The 20,164-nt window shown below is 44.1% G+C and overlaps 2 protein-coding genes across 2 annotated transcripts; both read right to left on the bottom strand.

The window, feature by feature from the left end:
* LOC8072007 (cysteine-rich and transmembrane domain-containing protein A) lies at nt 5,308-6,853 on the bottom strand. The gene is made up of 3 exons (XM_002446286.2): nt 6,677-6,853; nt 6,284-6,587; nt 5,308-5,535 (listed from the first exon to the last, which is right to left on the bottom strand). The coding sequence occupies exons 1-3, from the start codon at nt 6,726-6,728 to the stop codon at nt 5,463-5,465; spliced, it is 429 nt and encodes a 142-aa protein (XP_002446331.2). The 5' UTR covers nt 6,729-6,853; the 3' UTR covers nt 5,308-5,462.
* LOC8072006 (sec-independent protein translocase protein TATB, chloroplastic) lies at nt 7,652-11,165 on the bottom strand. Its single transcript, XM_002446285.2, has 6 exons — nt 10,821-11,165; nt 10,543-10,661; nt 9,267-9,326; nt 9,072-9,192; nt 8,246-8,368; nt 7,652-8,079 (listed from the first exon to the last, which is right to left on the bottom strand). Exons 1-6 carry the CDS (start codon nt 10,984-10,986, stop codon nt 7,934-7,936), a joined length of 735 nt encoding a protein of 244 aa, XP_002446330.1. The 5' UTR covers nt 10,987-11,165; the 3' UTR covers nt 7,652-7,933.

Raw genomic sequence — 20,164 nt, 5'->3', positions numbered from 1 at the left:
TTTAAAAGCCCCTCAAACAAATAGAGCTGTTAGCTCTTCCACTGGACAAAAAACGGGGTCACCGGACGCGCAAACAGGAGCCACCGGACACTTGAACCCTGCGTCGGTGCTCTAGATGCAGCCACGTGTTAGCTATTTGAACCTCACGCGTCGATCTCTAACGGTCACTTTCAAACCACCGGACGCGGTCAAATGGGCACCGGTCGCATCCTGTGCACACCGGATCCGTAAGTAGAGAGGGTGTAAAATGCGCCGGGTCACCGAACGCGCACCACCGAACACTCCGCTCAGCACCTGGACTCTTACTCAGAGAGCACTGCAAACACGAAGGGGCACCGAATGCGTGAATAGTGTGTAGCCCACGTCCAATGCTGAGCGTCCAATGCTCACTCCACATCTGCGCCTCAAACTGACAACACACCGGATGCTTGGGCCAGCGTCCGATGCTTCCACACCCAGCGTCTGATAAGTGTTTTTCTAGAGAAAAACACTCCCGCGATTTCTCCAAGTTTTCCACCGGCGCAATAAAAAATATGTATTTCATTTTCTCAAAAGCCCTCGCTACCCTACAAAATCCACCTCCTTCTTAAAGTGTGCCAACACCACTATATGTGTATCAACAAGTGCAAGTGTGTTAGCATTTTCACAAATATTTTCTTCGAAGAAGTTAAGTTAGCTCACTAGGTTCTAAATGCATACACATGAGATAACCACTTAGCCAAAGAATTCCCCTCTTTATAGTACGGCTATCTATCCTAAATGTGATCACACCCTCTACGTTGTCTTGATCACCAAAACTAAAACCCTAAGCAATACCTTTGCCTTGATCTTCATAGGGTTTTGTTTTTCTCTTTCTTCTTTTTCATGTTGAGCACTTGATCACCTTTGTGGTCATCACCATTATCACCATGATCATCACTTGCTCCATCACTTGTCATGTACCAACCTCCTTAAGTCTACACACACTTAGTATAGAGGTTAGTACTAGGGTTTCATCAATTATCTAACTAGCTAGAGCTTTTAGTAGGGCCCCTACTAGAGCCCCTAATTTGGGGTGGGCACCCAAATCTCCCATGCAGACCCCATTCTTGTTGGCCCAACAACCCACCCCATCTTGCGTGGTGTGGCCATTACCTCCCCCACACCGTAATGTCCCACGTATCATTGTCTGCCAATTTGGATTTGAGAGCCTTCATTTGGATGGTAATGTTGGAGTGGAAGTAAAAATTTTGGACACCTAAAAGTAGGGGGAGCACCTAAATAAAAAGTTGGAGCCCTGTTTTGGGGGCTACTGCTGGAGTTGCTCTACGATCCAAAGACTGATGCAAGACTCCAATTCATTGGAATTTGGATTCTATATTTTTCTTTTGTTTTTCCTTAATTTCAGAGGAGGCACGAATATATATGGTTTTATAAAATCTGTATGATTTTCTCGATCTAAATCGAGTGGATTTCCACGAAGATCTCAAAATGACACAATTTTAAAACATCAAGACTGACCTCGTACAAAATTTCAAAATAATAGGCCATACACTTCATTCTAATCTAATAATGACATAGCTATAAGGGATAGCTGATGAAATCAAACATACCCCGACGACAAAATCTCCTCCTAGTCGTTTCTGAAACGATTGTGCCGAGACATGGCCGAGTGCTGAGTGGGGAACCCAGCGCAGTAGGGGCGGCCGGGATGAAAACAGATATCACTGATTATATTTGTTTTCATATTTATGTTCGAATTCAAATTCAAATATAGATAGTGCGAACCATGCTAGATAAGATACGATTAAATGTCGACGTTATAAATATACGATCTGAGTATTTAAATATAGATACAGTATCAGATGTTAAATAACCATACTCAAATACAAATAGATATAAACCCATCTAAACGGATTCGGTATCATAGTCAGAAAATTTCGGACCGTTTTACCGATAGGTAGGGCTACTACCCCACGTCCCCACGTGAACCAAGCAGGCCCTTTTTGGCTTTTTTTTCCATTATAAAAGATATAAATGGAGAAAACAGTATAGTGCACGAAGACATCTACAGAAGCCATACTAAAAAATACAACATTATCATCCATATGTCTCCAACATGAAGATATGTAGCAACTAGCAAGACTACAATCTAATACAACATGGATATTGGCAGCATCAGCACAGCCCCTACCTGTCGCCCAGGCGAGATCCATCTACTGTGACCTCTTTTCAAGGAACCTGCTAGTAGCACAGCATCCAAGTGATCAATTGTGAGAATACTGATAGCTACAACTGTTGCCTGAAAAATAATATGCCCCTTGCGTTTGTGTTATACATCCAAGTGTGATCCATCTATTACCAAGTCAGGGGTTAAAAACCACTAACAAACCCTATATTTTAAGCATGTGAGATATAGCGAGTCCCTTCCCCAATGGTTGCTAAATAGCTAATCTAAAAGAGAAATTTTATTGGTTATCAAAAAAAGAGATCAAATAACTAGTGATCACCTAGAAATCTCTCACAGCTCACATAACTTTCCACCACAATGTTCTTTTTTTATTATTTGGCATTGAGGATGCCCTCGTTTGTGTTATACAAGTCGATGTGGTGGCACCAGAAGCCGCCGCCCTCGTCCTGGCTCGGCCGCCTCTCCTCCTGGTCCTCGTCGTCATCGTCCCTGTTCTTCTTGGCGTTGGCGCCGTGGAGGTACCAGGTGCGCCAGCTCTCGAAGAGAGCTCCCGGACGCGGGTGGTGTCGGTGCCGGCCTCCACCTCCATGCCGATCCAGGCGCGGTACGTAGATAGCCGGGTGGTGCACGTTGCTGCAGACGAGCGCGTCGCCGTCGCCGAGGAGCGTGCGCGCCTCCCTCAGTCCGCCGCCGTCGCCGGAGGTCGCTCCGGAACGTCTCGAGCGCCACCTTGCAGCGCCCCACGGCGAGGCTGCGGCCGGGGTTTGTGGCGTCCAGGACCAGGAGCGCGCGGGCGCGTCGCCGCCGCTCGGCGTCGGCGGCCATCTCGGTTCCCGGGAGGTGGAGCCGCGGACGTGCGCGTGGTCTTGGGCTCTTGGCGCGTGCCCGCATGCATGCGCTCGTGGCGATCAATTTAAAGAGGTCGGCAACGCCGACAAGTGCCGACGTACTCTGGCTTGGGTTGGCCAACGCGTGCCCTGCAGCTGCGGCCTGCCTACCTTGCTTCCGATCGACTTTGCCGTGGCGGTGTGAGATTCGCGTCCGTCTCCTAGTGCAACTGGCCGGCTTTACCGGCATTCCGGCAATGTCAGATCGGACATTGTTGGACTCCTTCGCGTCTAATCTCTGATCTGATCATGTATGGATCGGATGCGTGGGCGGTGGCCATAGGCTTCTCGTCTCCTGTCGGTCCGAAGAGACTCTGATTTGGAGCAGTTTATATATCGGTAATGATACTCGCTCATCTACGTTCCCATCCGTAAAGATACGCACATGTCAGTTCTCCACTTGCTCTCTCCGCTCGTCTGCTCTCCCCCATGCTCCTTCCGCACTTGCACTCGGTCTGCTCCCACAGTCGCTCTTCTCGGTCGGCTTTACTGCCCGCTCTCCAGGCCATCGATCCCCAGGATAGGGATACCGTACCCATGCACGAGAGCTTGTTGCGCGCTCGCCTGCCGGTGCTCCCTCCGTCTCTTGCCCATCCACGAACCTCCATGCACCCCACTCTCCCTGCGACTCGGCTACCACACCTCCATCGGAGACAAGGACGACGATGACGATGGCTCCGACGGGGTGCGCTAGGATCTGAGGCCTGCTTCTTCTCGTCCTACGTGGATCTAAGCCCTCCTCCTACGTGGATCTGAGCCCTCCTCTTTCTCTTCATCCTCCTCCTCCTTTGGTGCCTAAAGTTACCATGAGCTCTCGGGTCAGGTCTCACCGTATTGCAATGGTTTTTTCAGATATTGCATCAGATGATTTCAAATGTTGCAATGTGATTTTTTTTGGATCATTGCAACAAACGTTTTTGCGATATTGCAGCACTACTGCTTGAGATGTTGCAGTACATTTTTTTTGAATGTTGCAGCATAGTTTTTCGATATTGAATTACAAAAATTTTTAATTGTTGCAGTATATGCTTTTTCAATGTTATAATACATGTTTTTCAATGTTGCACTACATATGTTTTTGATGTTACCGTACATTTTTTTTTAGTTTGTTGCAGTAGATATTTTTTTGTTGTTGTAGTAAGTATTTTTTTGATGTTGCAGTACATGTTTATCGATGTTGTAGTTGGGAAAAGAGGTGCGGTTGGGAAGGGGGGACAAGAGTGTGTTGCGAAGCAGAGCCATCGTTGAGGGCACAACAGGGTGGGGTGCTCATGCAAGGTTGGGGGGCAACACGAACGGATGGGGATGTAGACCGGGGATGAGGTGCAGGTGTGAGATACGAGCATATGAGCAGTGGCGGATCCAGAAACGGACTAAGAGGGGGGCTAAATAATATAGCTAAATTTTTTTTTTGCTCGCTCAATCCAGTACACTAATAGATATAGCTAAGATTATTAATAATTCAATATTGATTTAAAGTGCTCAAAAGCAAAAAAAACAAATCTGTTAAAAAAATTAGAGTCCAAGAGGGGGGCTGCAGCCACCCCAGCACCTCCCCTTGAGTCCGCCAATGCATATGAGGGGAGAGGTCCTGATGGAAGCGAACATGGGTCAGGAGTGCGTTGGGAAGTGAAGGAAGGATGGTTTCGATCTCTATTTCTGTTCTAGACGGGTGGGCGGGCGTGATTCTGTACGGAAGGGGCGAAGCACGGTACAAAGATCCTAGGGTCCGGACGCTAGCGTGGATCGAACATCCGGGCGCTAGCAGTAGCGTTTATATATAGCAAGAACAAATACGATCAAATTGGTCAAACTAACTCCCCTTCTCATACTACTACTAGTGTAGATCGATTTGCCCATCCATCCGACTTGGATGATGGTGGCTTTGCATTGGCAGGCACAGGCCGACCGCCGACGACTGTCCGAGTGACTGACCTAGACACTAGACAGTGTGAGTACATGGACGGAGCTCGGGTCGGCAGCAGGCACGTGGGGACACTGCGCTAGCTACCTCACTGTCTGGGGGCTTCCGGCTCCCCACCCGCCCATGTCGCGCACCGCATGCACGCGTCCGGTCCGGCGGTACGGACGTACGGTGGCAGGCAGCAGCAGTGGCCATGCCTGCGCGCCATCGCCGTCGCGTCTCAATCTGTCCGAGTCCGAGCACAGAAATACCATGCTGCTCTCTGTGCTCTCTCAAAGACAATGCAAGGACGAGTGGCAGCCAAGAGAGACATGATGATGGCAAGCTATCTACATGGATGGATGGCGTCAACGCAGAAACCGTCGCCTCTGCTGCGTGGCTCCATGATCACAGCTTATTATTATTCGGCATGTGTACATCACATTCACATTCACGGCTGCGGTTCTGATCATCTGAAGCAAGTGTGCTCCAGGAAGCCTTTTCACACCACGCTCCTCCTCAGTAGCAGCATCGCCCCAGGCCCCAGCAAGCAGCAGCAGCACAGCCCAGCAACACTGCAACGCCGCAACAAGCAGACATCATGTGTTGGATTTTTATTTTTGTTTTGGAAACAAAATCATGAGTTGGATGGATTAGGCACCAGAAGAAAAGCACCAATTCTCATGTGACATGTTGGACATGTAAATAAAGCACCGCTGAGGCTAACGTATGTTTTTGCCTTCAAAAAAAAAAATTATTGCAAGGCTAACGTATGTTTTATTTGAAGTTTGAACAGAGATAAATTTCAGGACACACACCGCAGGCTGGCGTGGCAAGTTCAGTCTGAAGAGAGAGAGAGAGAGAGAGAGAGAGAGAGAGAGAGAGAGAGAGAGAGAGAGAGAGAGCCTGCATTTCAGCAGCTTTCAGTTTGTTTCTTGTTTATTTACCAGTGACTGAGACAAAACTCAAACAAGCTAATTTCATTCAACTCTCCAAAACACAGCAACATGAATATCATAAAGCTATTTTTACCGCAACAAGCAAACAATATATGTAGTAAGACTTTTGTAATATGAGATTACCATTAACTGTATCCATATGGCTATGAAACAATTTGTTGTTGATATGCCGGTTCCGTTTCTGAAAGGGGCAAAAAAACAAAATATCTCCTAGCTATGACGACGGTAGATGCACATTATTAGCACATAGAGGGCTCACTAAACAGGATCAGCATGGCGACATGTGTATGTATATATATGCATCCATTGATCAAGACATGTGGAAAGCTTAATTGAAGAATCGTAGCAGGAAGTGTAAACATACCATCCTCTGAGGAAGGTGATGCAGTCGGCATCGTCCTGGTAGTAGAAAGGATCCCCATCAGATGGAGCTGGAGCTGCCTGCTCCGGCCATCTGCCAGCGTAAGGAGGAGGGTTCGCCGCTTCCCCGAAGTAGCCCTGGTACTGGTAGCCGTAGCCCCTCTCCGGGTTCGCCGGCGGCGGCGGTGGAGGAGGATACAGCCCTGGCTGTGGCTGAGCGTCCGGGTACAAGTTGTGAACTGAATGAAGGAGAAGGACACGAAACTGGCCATGGTCACCTCGAAACAAAGAACAGAGAGCTAGCAGCTCTGTAGTTGCAAAAAGGCAAGCAGCTACAACAGTTTGCGAGAAAAAAGCACACTTGAGTGATCATAGGATACGAGGAGCAGAGTCTTGCCTTGCGGAGAGTACGAGTACGAGTCCTTGGAGCCCTGCATGCTGTAGTCCATGATCGGTTTGTGTTTAGTTTTTGCAGATTCAGGCAATGCAAGAAGAACACGAGAAGCTAGCCAGGGTCGGCTCTCGGTACTTGCTTGTTTGCTTGTTTGTTTAGGACCAGCATGGCTGCCCTTCAGGCGGCCGCACGCGTTGCTAGAATTTTCGTCGCCATGGTACGTCGGCACCGCTCGTGCCTATCCATAACGCCGAAATCCGCCGAAATCCCCAATTATGCAGTAGTACAGAGTTACACAGATAGGGATGCAAGAGGGCTACTCTACACAGACAATACCTGAATACCACCTATAGTTTCTTTTGGAATGTCCTTAAAAATCATTGAAATATAAGGAATCTTGCAAATATTTGGAATACAAAGCTACATATACAACTTACATGTTTTCAAACTAAACAGGCTACGTACAGGTGTTTTATTTATATATATACAACTTACATGTTTTCAAACTAAACAACGTAATAGTTAGGGTTTTCAAACTGATGATGCAGCTCTTGGTTTGTTTAGCGGTATGCCCTCCACCACAGCTGCTTATACATAATTGACTGACACAGTTTTCGATGCATATATTTGGCCTTCTTTTAGAATGTGCTTAAAAATGATTCAAATATAAGGAATCCTGCAAATAATTCGAAGACAAAGCTACATGTAGAACTTACATGTGTTTGCAGTTTCAATGTTGACCAAATTTTCTTTGTGTGTTTGATTGTATTCATTTGTTCAAGTGCGTTCCTTAAAACACAAAACATTTGATATATATAAATAAAGCACTTGTATGTTTCCAACCAAATAACGTAGTAGTTATTGACGTTCGTATTTTTAATGTTCGACCAAATTTTCTTTTTGTGTTTGATTGAATTCGCCTATTCAAGTGTCTTTTAATCTTATATAAGAACACAAAACATTTGATTATGGGCACTCTTTTTTTTTTAACTGAACCGTTTTTTTTCAACGTGGCTACAAATATTTAATCCATATATAAATTCGCGGTTACAATAGGCTCAGAATGAAACAATCGCGGTCCAAGACGTGGGAAATATACACAGCCTTTTTGCATCTATTACCTGCCCATGCTGCTACAGAAAGCCTAAGCATCCAAAACGCTCTCATACTTATTCCATCGCCTACAAAATTAAAACAAGACTGCTCGTCCTGATCTGTGCACTGCGCGCTTTTTATCCAGCGTCAAACTGTTAAGCAGCGTCATCTCTGTGTGTCCACCTTCTCCGGTTGATTCGCTTGGCTTGGGTCAGAGTCACTCACAGCAAGAGCCGGAGGAGCAGGAGCAGCAGGGCCATCGCTTCCTCCTGATGTAGCTGCGCCCTCACTTGGAGTAGCGGCCCCTGCTTCTGAAACATCACAAAGTGAAGCAAATTTAGCTTGTGAATGTCTCTTTTATCCTCCAGATTGGAAATTAACCCGGGGAAACACAAACTAGGAGCCTTTGCAAAGTCAGGTATTGTAAATACTAAATAGTTCAAGAAATTGCAACTTGCAAGACTAGAAATGCCAGACCTTGCTGTTGCGACGTGGCAGGCTCTGGTGGATTCCAAGCAGCAGCAGCTGATGCAGCAATTTGTTCTTCAGTTACTTTCATGAGTTCCTCGCTAGTGTAAGGTGCAGGTTCAGGCTTGACATCTGAATGCAGGATGGATAGTAATAAGCCACTGAAATAGCAATATAGAAATATCAATGACTTCAGGGACTGGTGCAAGCCCTTCTTCTGATCTCTGAGCTAGAGGCTAGAACCAAAAGGACAATCTTTTGTCAGTTCCAAGCACATGTTTTCTTAAAACAAATAAGAGAAAACACAACCACAGGTCATGGGTGTTAAGCTCACATGGAAGTATTTATATAGTTCATTAATATCAGGGAAAATGCTAAATTATCATCTGGTTGACTGTATATCATCTTCCAGATGTAAATAGCTTCTGATAATTGTTAATACATAACAAATACTTCTGACTGTTTGTTAGTACATTAATACACTGTAAAGAGAAAGGAAGAACCATAACTGAGCCAAATAATGCACATGTAAACAGAGGTTTGTGCACAATAACTGCTTAGGAATGAAAATAGAAGTGTGCATCTATGGGTATGTGTGGTGTTTGACTGAAAAACACGATTCTCAAATGTGGACTTTAAGGACAAGTTTTTTTTAGAAGTGGGCATGATAACATTGGAAAAAATTCAAGTGGTCAAATCAACTAACATCTATGGGCATTGTGGTGTTTGAATGAAAAACATGATTCTCAAATGTGGACTTTAGGAAAAGTTCCTTTTTACTGAAGTGGGCATGATAACATTGGAAAGAAATTCAGAAGTGGTCAAATCAACTAACTTGGGTCGGCAGCAGGTTGTTGGTTGTTGTTCATGGTTGTGGGCTTATAATTCGTCGATTGGGAAATCTCATCAATTCCGATTTCTCGTTCAAGAGTGCTCCTGAATTCCCTTGATACATCCTAAGTGCAGCAAATCATATTACATTACGTAACAAGATCCTCAAACATATTGCAACAACAAATCAAGGACCGACCTGTATCTCTCTAATGGTTGGTTGGAAAGCACGCAAAGTCTTCCCCAAATTCCTGGCTACCTGGAAACAAGATAGCAAATGAGGCCAAGTTCTCACATATGTTAGCAGTGCATCTAAAACATGTCTTTTTTAACCGTGCTAGCTCAAGATCATAAGTTTGTAGAGAACATATGCTGATATGGAAATGATTGTCAAGCACAGAAGCAGACATGGAAAAAAAGTTTAAAAGTAAATTTGGAAAAAGTTAGAGAACAGAATCATTTTACTTTGGTTGTTGGCAAAAAAAGGAGTCTTAAAGTTAACTTGAGGTGAACCTTTACACACACATGTGCTACAATATATTTTTCCTAAACTATTTAAAATGGCCAGTTTTCGATGACAATGATGCTGAGAATTCAAAGAAGGATTACGAAGCAAAACTCTAAAATAAAGAAATGGGATGGTGTTTGAAGTCACTATAACACTTCCATAGTTCCAACAGAGTTCACAATTAAATCCTATCAGGGATGAACTTAATAGCTTACTGCCTTAGACTGTCAGCTAAGTATCACGTTAAAATCAGACATAAGGTTAAACATGTAATTTCCTTTTTTTTTCCACAACGAAACATGTAATTTCCTGCACCCAACAAAAGAACAGAGTAATAGGGGAAATTCTTTTGGTTAACCTGAACTAACAGTTGATTAACAATGATACAGTTCCAGAGGCAGATGAAAGTGTAAACAGCTCACAGTTATCAATGGCATCCTCTGATTAATAATAACTCAACAATTCACACCATGGGATGGTCATTAGTCCATGAAATATAATGTCATTTCTGGTGCAATGGTCCACAGAGCAAAGGAGCATAATTACGGCAGCTGATGGATAATGCCAGGAAAATAGAGCAACCAAGCATCTCAATGGACCTGAACTGAGAGTTGGACTAAGGAAAACTTATGCACTGCGATGAATCTGAATGGACAAAGGGATCAACAGTGAGCTAAAGGAGAAGGGATGGTCCTAACATAATACTAATCAAGTTGATTTTTTTTAAAAGATTTTGGGTGCATATTTTATTCTTAATAAAATGCCACCTAGCTCCTCCAAGTTGGTCTATTTTTTTTTAAAAAAAAACTTGATTTTTTGGGGTTCAAATTCTATTCCTAGGTCAATCTTGTCGGTCACTGGTCAATATTCCTCAATTGGTAGCACCTCTCAAACACATTAACGATTGAATAGCCCCAAGAAGGCAAGAACAGAAAGCTAACCAGGCTTGTAGACGCAGATAATTTACCTCTGCCAGACCCTTGGGGCCGAACACCAACAAGGCGACTACTCCGATGACCAGTGCTTCGGGAGCTCCAACTCCAAACAGGGAAGCACATATGACGTTTCTGCGGCGTGTTCTGCTCCCTACAGTCAGAAGACGCCACAGAAAGACAAAATCAGCGTGCCACTCCCTCAAGAGCACGAAAGTGAGAAAGATTTGAATTTGATTCAGCACATCAAAGAACCCCCAAGAACAGGACACCCAGAGCAATCTATTCCACGGGTAGTAGGGTTCGCTCATACCAAAGAAAGAAGAGGAGACCATCCGGGTCTGTACGGAACCCCACTCCACACCTCTCCAGCATAGGCGAGGCCGATGGCGGCCGCGCGGGGGAAGCTGGAGGCGGCGCACATCGGAGACGGAGACGAATGGGGGAGCCGGGAGGAGGAGGCTCGCCGTCGGCGTCATTCGATTGGGGTTCACAGGTTGGAGATAGGGGATTTGCCTTCGGGCCGCTACTCAGCTAGCTGCAGGATGCTCTTAGCCCAGCTGATTGGTACAATCTGAACCGTATGATTCGGATCCGACCGCCTAGATGGCGTACAGCCACTGACTGACTTTACTGAAGTCTGCAGCTGGTCCTGTTTTCAGCAACCGGCTGACACTTGGCTGGCCATTTTTATAGCGCACAAAACGTCACGTGTTGGCTTGTTGCTCCTCGAATGCTTTGTCATGTTTTAAACAATTTTCTTTGTTTGACCATGAATATTTGTCTCTTTGGTTTCCCCTGAGTATATATGGCCATGCAGTCTACGACCCGGTGGCCCGACTCATTGCTCGAAGATTTGGCTTAACTCGAGCATGGTGTGGCCCGAGAAACTAGGCTATGACTGAGCCGCCACCTAGACACGCGACACGACTTATTTCAACGGTTGGCCCGATAGCAGTCCGATAAAAATGATCTGGGTAGTTGTGACTTGTATATATGTGTAGTTAATTGTTATATTGGTAAAGATGATGAAGTGTTTCAGCACTTGGTGAAAATATTAACGAAAATAAGTTGTTTTCGACTTGACGGGTCGTCGGTCGGCACGGCACAGAAAAAACGTTGTGCTTGACAAGCCGACATGACACGAAAACCGGCTCGCGGGCCATGCCTTGGGCCGAAGGCCAGGCATGAAACCCATAGAGGCACGACCCGCTAGGTGCAACAGCCTGTAGCAGCCTGATGACCTGCGCAAGACACGACTCATTGGACATATATACCTCAGAGAAAACATTTTTACTTTGTCCTTCTAACCGTTCAAATCACCCTCCCTCTCCATTGAGTGGACTGCTAGCGAATTATTCCATACATCTTGCCTCTGTGTCCACAAACAAAAAAATGCAAGTACAGTGACAGCTCTTCTACATGTTACAGGAGCTGTCTTCACCATGTTCAGTTTTGCTTGAGCTTATCACAACAAATCAGTAAATAAAACTTTCAACCATAGCTTTATTTTCAGACAAGCGAATATGCTCTAACTCTAACTATCAAAATAGTATAGTAGCAAGTAATCAGAGCTATCTGAAAGTGTTAACAATCATTTAGGACGCACAACCCATAGACAACTTGTTGTCTTCTGCATGGTGATATCACATGGCATATAATTAGACGACTAAAGGCTTGTTTGGATCCCGTGGTCTGAAGTTTAGTCACTAAACTTTAACCACTTTAGCTCTTGAGGCTCTAAATAAAAGGTTGATGTAATATCTGATTTTAAGGACATGCACTATATGTGGGTCTTAGAAACCAAATCTCACGTATAGCTACAAACGAGGGGTAATATCAAAAGACAATGCATAAATATTATAATGTACTTAGTAAATCAGAGATAACCTTAGGCAGCAAACAACAAAAGATAACTCCAAACTTCGAGTATTAACTTCACTCTACAGGATCCAAACTGACTGGTTGATCACAAGCCTAAAACATCTCCTGAAGTGGAGGAGAATAGCAAAAGTGAGTCTATGTCGAACTCCACAATATTGCATCAATGTTGTATAGATCCCACAAACTCATGGTCAATATGACATAAATAATATATAGCATAAAACAATAAATAATGAGCATGTTAACATAACCAGAATCATCATCTTTAATGTAAATATCCCCAAGGCCACTCGTGTCCGTGAGCACGACTAGTATACCAGTTTAAACATTCTGTAGAGGTTGTACATATTTACCTATGAGTCATGCTTTATCCTTTTGCCCGAGGTAGCTAATCTCTTAACCCCCTTCCTAGGGAGGTCGACAGTGTTCACTATGAAGTCTTTCAAAGGTTCATCTAACAAGTTAGGGCCGCTAGGTTTCATTAGTCAGTCTGTGTAATACAACCACTCACTGGGATCCATAGTCTACTATCCCCCATTTGCACCACACTGAAAGGTCCTAATATGGCTAGAGGGGGGGTGAATAGCCTTTTTAAAATTCTACAAACTTACTAGAGCAAGAGGTTAGTAAATAACAAAACGAAGCTTTTTGCTCTAGCTCCAAAGAAGTGTTTGCAAGCCACCTATCCAACAATTCTAGTTGCTATGATCACTATACACACAAGTACTAGGTCTCTACAAGTTACACTAGTGAGCTTAACTACACAAGGCAAGACTAGCAACTAAACTAATTATACTACTTTGCGGTAAATAAAGGATAGGATGAGATATTCATACCACCGTGTAGGGGATGAACCAACCACCAATATAGATAATCAAGTACTGGGAGAATACCAATCAAATACAATTGAGTTACCAATTTTTCTCCCGAGGTTCACGTGCTTGCCGGTACGCTACGTCCCCGTTGTGTCGACCAACACTTGGTGGTTCGGCGGCTAAGAGGTGTAGCACGAACCTCGTCCTCACTAGGACACCGCAAGAACCGACCCACAAGTGAGGTAACTCAATGACACGAGCAATCCACTAGAGTTACCTTTCGGCTCTCCACCGGAGAAGGTACAAGACTCTTCACAATCACCGGGAGATGGCCACGAATAATTACCAACTCGTGCCAAAGATCCTCCGCTGCTCCAAGCCGTCTAGGTGGCGGCAACCACCAAGAGTAATAAGAAAACCGCAGCTAGAACGATCCCCAAGAGCACAAGGATGAATGCACTTGGAATCACTCCCAATCTCACAAAGATGAATAATCTATGAAGGAGAAGAGTGGGAGGTGTTTGCTTAGGCTCACAAGGATGTCAAGTATGTTAGAATGTCAAGAGTATGAGCCCTAAGCTAGCCAACAACTATTTATAGGCCCCTCAAACAAATAGAGCCGTTGGCTCTTTCACTGGGCAGAAAACGAGGCCATCGGACGCTCTTCATGTTACACCGGACGCGTCCGGTGCTTAGAAAATTTTGACCGTTTGAAATCCGACCGTTGCCGCCAACGTGAGTTTCCCTGTGACCATAGCACCGGGCTCACAGTGAGTCCACACCGGACTCATCCGGTTCTCACCGGACTTAAACTCAGGGAGGTATGCAAACTCACAGGGTCACCGGACGCTGAACATCGGACTGTCCGGTGCTCACTGGTCTTATACCCAGAGAGGTTTGCAAAACACGCAGACACCGGACGCACCTTGAGCGTCTGATGCTCTCAGTCAGGTTTACTCGCAGAAGTTAGATAGCACCAGACTCAAGAACAAGAGTTACCCTGCGTCCGGTGCTCAGCGTCCGTTGCTTAACCCTAGCCGAGCCGAGCATCACAGCACACCGGACGCATAGGCTCAGTGTCTGATGCTTCCTCGGCCAGCGTCCGGTGAGTGACTTCTCCAAATTTCCCACCAGCGCAAATAGAAAAAATGCACATCATTTTCTCAAAAAGCACCGAATCCCGCCTCGCAAGCTCGGCGGAAGGGAGAGAGGAACCCATCCTCTCTCAACCCTTCAAACTCCACTTCCTTCAAAGTGTGCCAACACCACAATGTGTAAACCAACATGTGCACGTGTGTTAGCAATTTTCACAAACTTTTCTTCGAAGGAGTTAAGTTAGCTCACTAGGTTCTAAATGCATGCACATGAACAATGACACCTAGTGGCACTTGATCACCGCTTAGCCAAAGAATTCCCCTCTTTATAGTACGACTATCTATTCTAAATGTGATCACACCCTCTATGGTGTCTTGATCACCAAAACCAAAACCCTAAGCAATACCTTGCCTTGAACTCCATGGGGTTTTATTTTTCTCTTTCTTCTTTTCCAAGTTGAGCACTTGATCATCTTGTGGTCATCACAATTATCACCATGATCATCACTTGCTCCATCACTTGGCACATACCAACCTCATTAAGTCTACACACACTTAGTATAGAGGTTAGTACTAGGGTTTCAGCAATTATCCAAAACCAAACTAGAGCTTTCACACACGGGTAACCTCTAACAAGCTAGAAAAGGTACTCATACTTGACTAAAGATAGAGTCATTATAGCTCTCATGGTTGCACTGTCAATCCCGGGTAATCATGTACACAAAAATCCTCAAGTTGCTAAAAAATTATTTTTATCATTTGTTGCTTAAACATTCATCAAGTCGTAAGATCATGGTCACAAAAAGAAAACCCATATGCTATACTTGCCTTGATCAAAGCTTTCTTGCTGCTCTTGTTGATCCTGCTGGTCGTCAAGGTACTAATCTTGATCACCGAGTACTACTTACTGTCTATACCCGATCACCAATCATCAACACATAAACAATCAGAGCCTAACATACACGAAGCAAACAAAACTACAAATAGAATATTACACCAATAGTAGCAAAACAAATATGAAAAAATTTTAGAGCTAAAACGGAGAAGATATGAATTTTCTAATATTTTCCTTTAGAAAAGTAATTAATTAAATAAGGTCACAAAATTAAAAAGTTACATACCGGTGAACCAAAGTTACTAACATGTAGTTTACTTGAAAACGAACCTAACGTATGTTGAACAGGTCAAACCGGAGTTAAAACGAATATTTTATGAGCTAAATAAAATCAGTGACATTTTTGTAAATATTGAAAATGTATTTTGAATCAAACCGGTGTAAAATATGTTTTTAAACTCAGAAGGCGTATTCCAGGGGGCATTATGGACCACGTGTTGAATGCGAAGAAACTCAGGAGCTCTTTAACAAGATTTTCGCCCGAAGGGGTATTTTCTAATCTGGATCGTTGATCATGGCAGGGCTCGCTGGAGTTGGCAGAGAACGCGCTACAAGCCTCGATAAGATAACCGAGCGCATGGAAAGCGAGAGGAGCTCAAGAGGGTCTCACCTAGGGACTTTTTGGGGTCAGAGAAGACTCGGTGGATGGCGTGTGACACAAGATGGCGGACGACTCTTCCTGTACATGTTCAACGACGGTTAGCGAGTCACTGGGAGCACGAAAAGGAGGAAGGAAAGGTCCGGTGGCTCCGCAAGGATGTCGCAAAGCTCGGCAATGAACTCACAGAAGCAATAGAGCAACAGACGACAGCGTTTTCGGTGGCGATTCAAGCTTGGGATCGCCGAGATCCAAACAAAGTTGACGATGAAGATAGGGCGGCTCTGGTTGTTTTTGTGGACGTGAAAAAAGGGTCGTGGGAGAGGGCATGGAGCTTTATAGAGGCTTGGTGCGTGCGTTGGCAAGAAATTCCAGAAAGATTAGGATTTGGAAGTCGTTCGGTTTGTGAGTCTAAGCCGGCCACAGTGGGGAAGAAAGGAAGGAGAGGGAGGAGGCTGACACGTGGGCTCTACCGGTTAGTGGGCGCGGAGGTGGGACCGGTGGTAGCGAGATAGATAGGGAGGGGAAGGGGAGCACACATCCATGCGGCTGGCTTAGGCCGGTTGAACTGGGCCACGAATGGGCCGATGCTGCGCAAGTGAGAGGGGAAAAAGAACAAGAAGCCAAGGAGAGGGAGAGTTCTCTTTTTCTCAAAACCTATTTCAGATCCATTTTGAAAACCACTTTTCAAAAGCATCTTGAATTCATTTTAAATTTTGGGTTCAAATACACTCATCACAATAAATAAAATGCAATGGCATGCACGCTCAAACACATTGCTAACCCCTATGATAAAATTTAATTTAATATAAAATATTATTTATATGTTTTATGAGCACAAAAATACATAATTAAATCAAAATTTTCTATTTTAAAAACTTGCAAAATTTAGGGTGTTATAGTCTAAAATATTGTCTAAAGTTTAGACCATCTCACAAAATTTTTAGACCACAATTTAGTCCTAAATTTAAGACTAGAGAATCCAAAGAAGCCTTGCGACGTCCTTGCGGAAATTTAGCATGTAGCCAAGATTTAGCATGTAAACGGGTAGAAGAGCTTCATATTTGGAATATGGTTGCACTAATTTATTTGCTACTGTCATGTCAGCCGTATCTACAAATCGATTTAATACTAGATTGTATTTTTACATTATTTAATCTTTCTCATCGATTGCATATTTACATGGTTAGACTTGCTGATTTCCATTGATAGTTGATAATTTTCATTTAAAAAAGTCTACTTCACCTCCTTAACTATAGCGGATGGACTACTTAACCTCTTCAACTTTGAAACCGTAAGTTTTACTTTCTGAATTTTCTAAAACCGTTCGAATAACTCTCTCAAACAGTTTTAGACGGTGGGTTTGCTACAATAACTATGGTTTTGTTACAGTGACAACGGTTTGTATTTTCCTTTTCTATGTATTTCAGCTGAATCTTTGAAAAATCATAGTAAATCATAGAAAAATCATAAAATAAAAAAACATAATTTTATTAGACTTCACATAAGTAGATCTATATAGTGAATATATAATATTGTATACTTTAGTATAAAACTTTTGCTGTAGATTTTACAGAAAATAATATATCAAAATCACCATGTTATTTTCTGTAAAATCTACAACAAAATTTTGTACATGTCATCGCCGCCGGGACTGGCTTCTAGTACGGTGCCACTACATCACCGCCGCCACCTCGCGGTGCGTCTGGGAGTGCGCCGTCGCAGCGTGCCCTCGCGACGCGGCTGTGCACGCCAAGTACGCAAAGGCGGAGCTGTGCCTGGGCTGCCACGATCGCGCCAGAGCCGTGCTCCTGATGAGCGCCCTCGACGTCTTCGCCGCGGATGCTGGAACACGGGAGTGGCTGGAGAAGGAGGTGACGGCGTACAGGGACTCCATGCGCCACGGGAGCTGGAGGAGAGGCTTCGCGACCTCTTGCCGTCGTTGTGCCGGCCGGCACAGCACTACGAGCTACTCGCCGTGGCGTGATGCTGTATATAACTCTTCATGTTGGAGACATATAGATGATTGTGGTGTTGTATTTTTCTTTTGATATTGTATACGCGACAGTATGAATACCAACATCTATCTGTAGATGTCTATGTGCATTACTGTTTTCTGTATGACTGTATCTCTACCGAAAAAAGAACACAGACGCAGACGAAAGCCCGCTGGATTTGTCCCGAGGGCTGTTTAGTTCGTGAAATTTTTTGTAAAGTTTTTAAGATTCTGTTACATCAAATTTTTCAATACATGTATGAAATATTAAATATAGCACTACTACAGAATGAGGCATTGGTCGATGCCCAAAATGGCCAAAAACCTCGGCCTTTTTGCGGCCCGGGGTTAAAGACCCCTTTAGCACCGGCCAGAGCCACGGGCCGAGGCAAACCCTTTAGCACCGGTTTTTGCCCTGAACCTGTGCTAAAGGTCCGGTTTATAGGCCGGCTCCCTCCTCCCCTCTGCCCATTTGAAACCGAGAGCACCATTGTTGTTCTTGGAGCTTCTTCTTGCTTGTTCTTCATTTGTTCTTCATCTCCAACGCCCATCGTTGATCTTCTTCGACTCCGTCATCGTCTCTTCGTGCTTGGAGGTGACTAACTTCAGCCTTTCTTGTCTTTTTCATGTTGTTTTTGGCTTGTGATGTTCCCATCATTTTTTAGCTCAAATCCACTTTGTTATTTTGAATCATTCACATGAATTAGTATCCATATATATATATATATCATATTTCATGGTTGACCTAGTTTTAATGTATTTTGCAAGAATGAATTATAGTATATTTTTATGATCATAGAAAGTAGGATAGTTCAAATTAATTGGTTTGTTAATATCACTTGATTTATTTTTATTACTACATATAATGTCCATTGTATCATACATGTTTACTAGTAAATGTGGAATTTATAATTGTTTAAAAATTGAGTATGGATAGTAGATGGCAACCGTGACCGGGTCTTCAGTCTCTCAACGGGTTCAAAAGCGATACCGTCCGGAACTCCCTCTCATTACTTGTGGCAAGTGTGGGCAGAAGATTTTGATGGAGTACAAAGTGTCGAAAGAGGGAGTAAACAAGGGTCGTATATTCTACAAGTGTCCAGATCGTAATGTGAGTTATTTCCAGACATTTGCTTATAGGCAAAGCTTAATTATTAAGCTAAGCCTATAATTTTCATTTATATATGCTTAATATGCGTGTAATATAAATATATTATTGTATCAGCAAAATATGTATTGAAAAACCTATTATTATATATTATATATAAACAATAAACAGAACCGAAGAAGAGAACAAAAAAAAAGAAAAAGAAACCCTTTAAAACCGGTTGGTAATACCAACCGGTTTTAAAGGGTCCTGCAACGTGGCTGCCCCTTTAACACCGGTTGGTGTTACCAACCGGTGTTAAAGGGGGGGGGGGGCTTTAGCCCCGGTTGCCCGAACCGGGACTAAAGGTGGGCCTTTAGTCCCGGAAGGGCAGCACCGGCTAGGGAACCGGGGCAACAGGCCCTTCCCGACCGGTGCTAATGCCCGAACGTGTGGCAGTGTAGATAAAAAATAACTAATTGCATAGTTTACCTGTAATTTGTAAGACGAATCTTTTAAGACTAGTTAATCCATGATTGGACAATAATTATCAAATACAAATGAAAGTACTACAGTAGCAAACAAAAAACAAAATTTTTCACCAACTAAACAAGATATCAGATTTCACAACCTCTATCTTAACTATGTTCTATCTATGAAACAACGAGTGTGAGCACACCTGATTTTCTTCCCCTCTACAGTCATCTTCTCCCTCTCATCCCCATCGCGGGTGTGGCCTATTGCACCGGAGCTCCAACGAACCTTAGCACCCGTGGTGGCAGCCTTCTTCCTCTCCCCAACTGCCGCCATCTTCTCCAGATGTGGCGAGCCTCCTCGCCCCGACCTAGCCCGACCGCCACTACTAACCACCGCGATCTGGAATTATTAGACATCAATTCTCACCTCACCTGCCAGCGTACCCAACACATCCATTCAAACAACGGTTGCTTCACCGTTGGATCATGCGGTAGCCCTACGATGATAACATGATCGCTGTCAGATCTTACTGTAGCGCACACATCCATTTTTGCATTGGCAGTAAAAAAACTATTATCTCTGTTGGTTTCTTCAGACAGTGGACATAGAACGAGCAACCAACAGTGAAAACCCTTCCACCGTTGGTTCGGTGGACGACATGACAACGAAGGTTGACATTCTGTTCACCGTCGAATCATATGCTGGCCCAACGGTGAAACCAGTAATCACTACCGGTTATTCTGCTAGGAGGGGGTCCTACAGGTACGGGCCAACGATGATACGTATCACCGTTGGTTATCTCAAAATCGTT

The sequence above is a fragment of the Sorghum bicolor genome, chromosome 6, assembly GCF_000003195.3.
Source record: "Sorghum bicolor cultivar BTx623 chromosome 6, Sorghum_bicolor_NCBIv3, whole genome shotgun sequence".
Classification (NCBI taxonomy): Eukaryota; Viridiplantae; Streptophyta; class Magnoliopsida; order Poales; family Poaceae; genus Sorghum; species Sorghum bicolor.
Note: the sequence above shows the minus strand (reverse complement) of the source record. Positions and strands in the feature narration are given on the sequence as shown.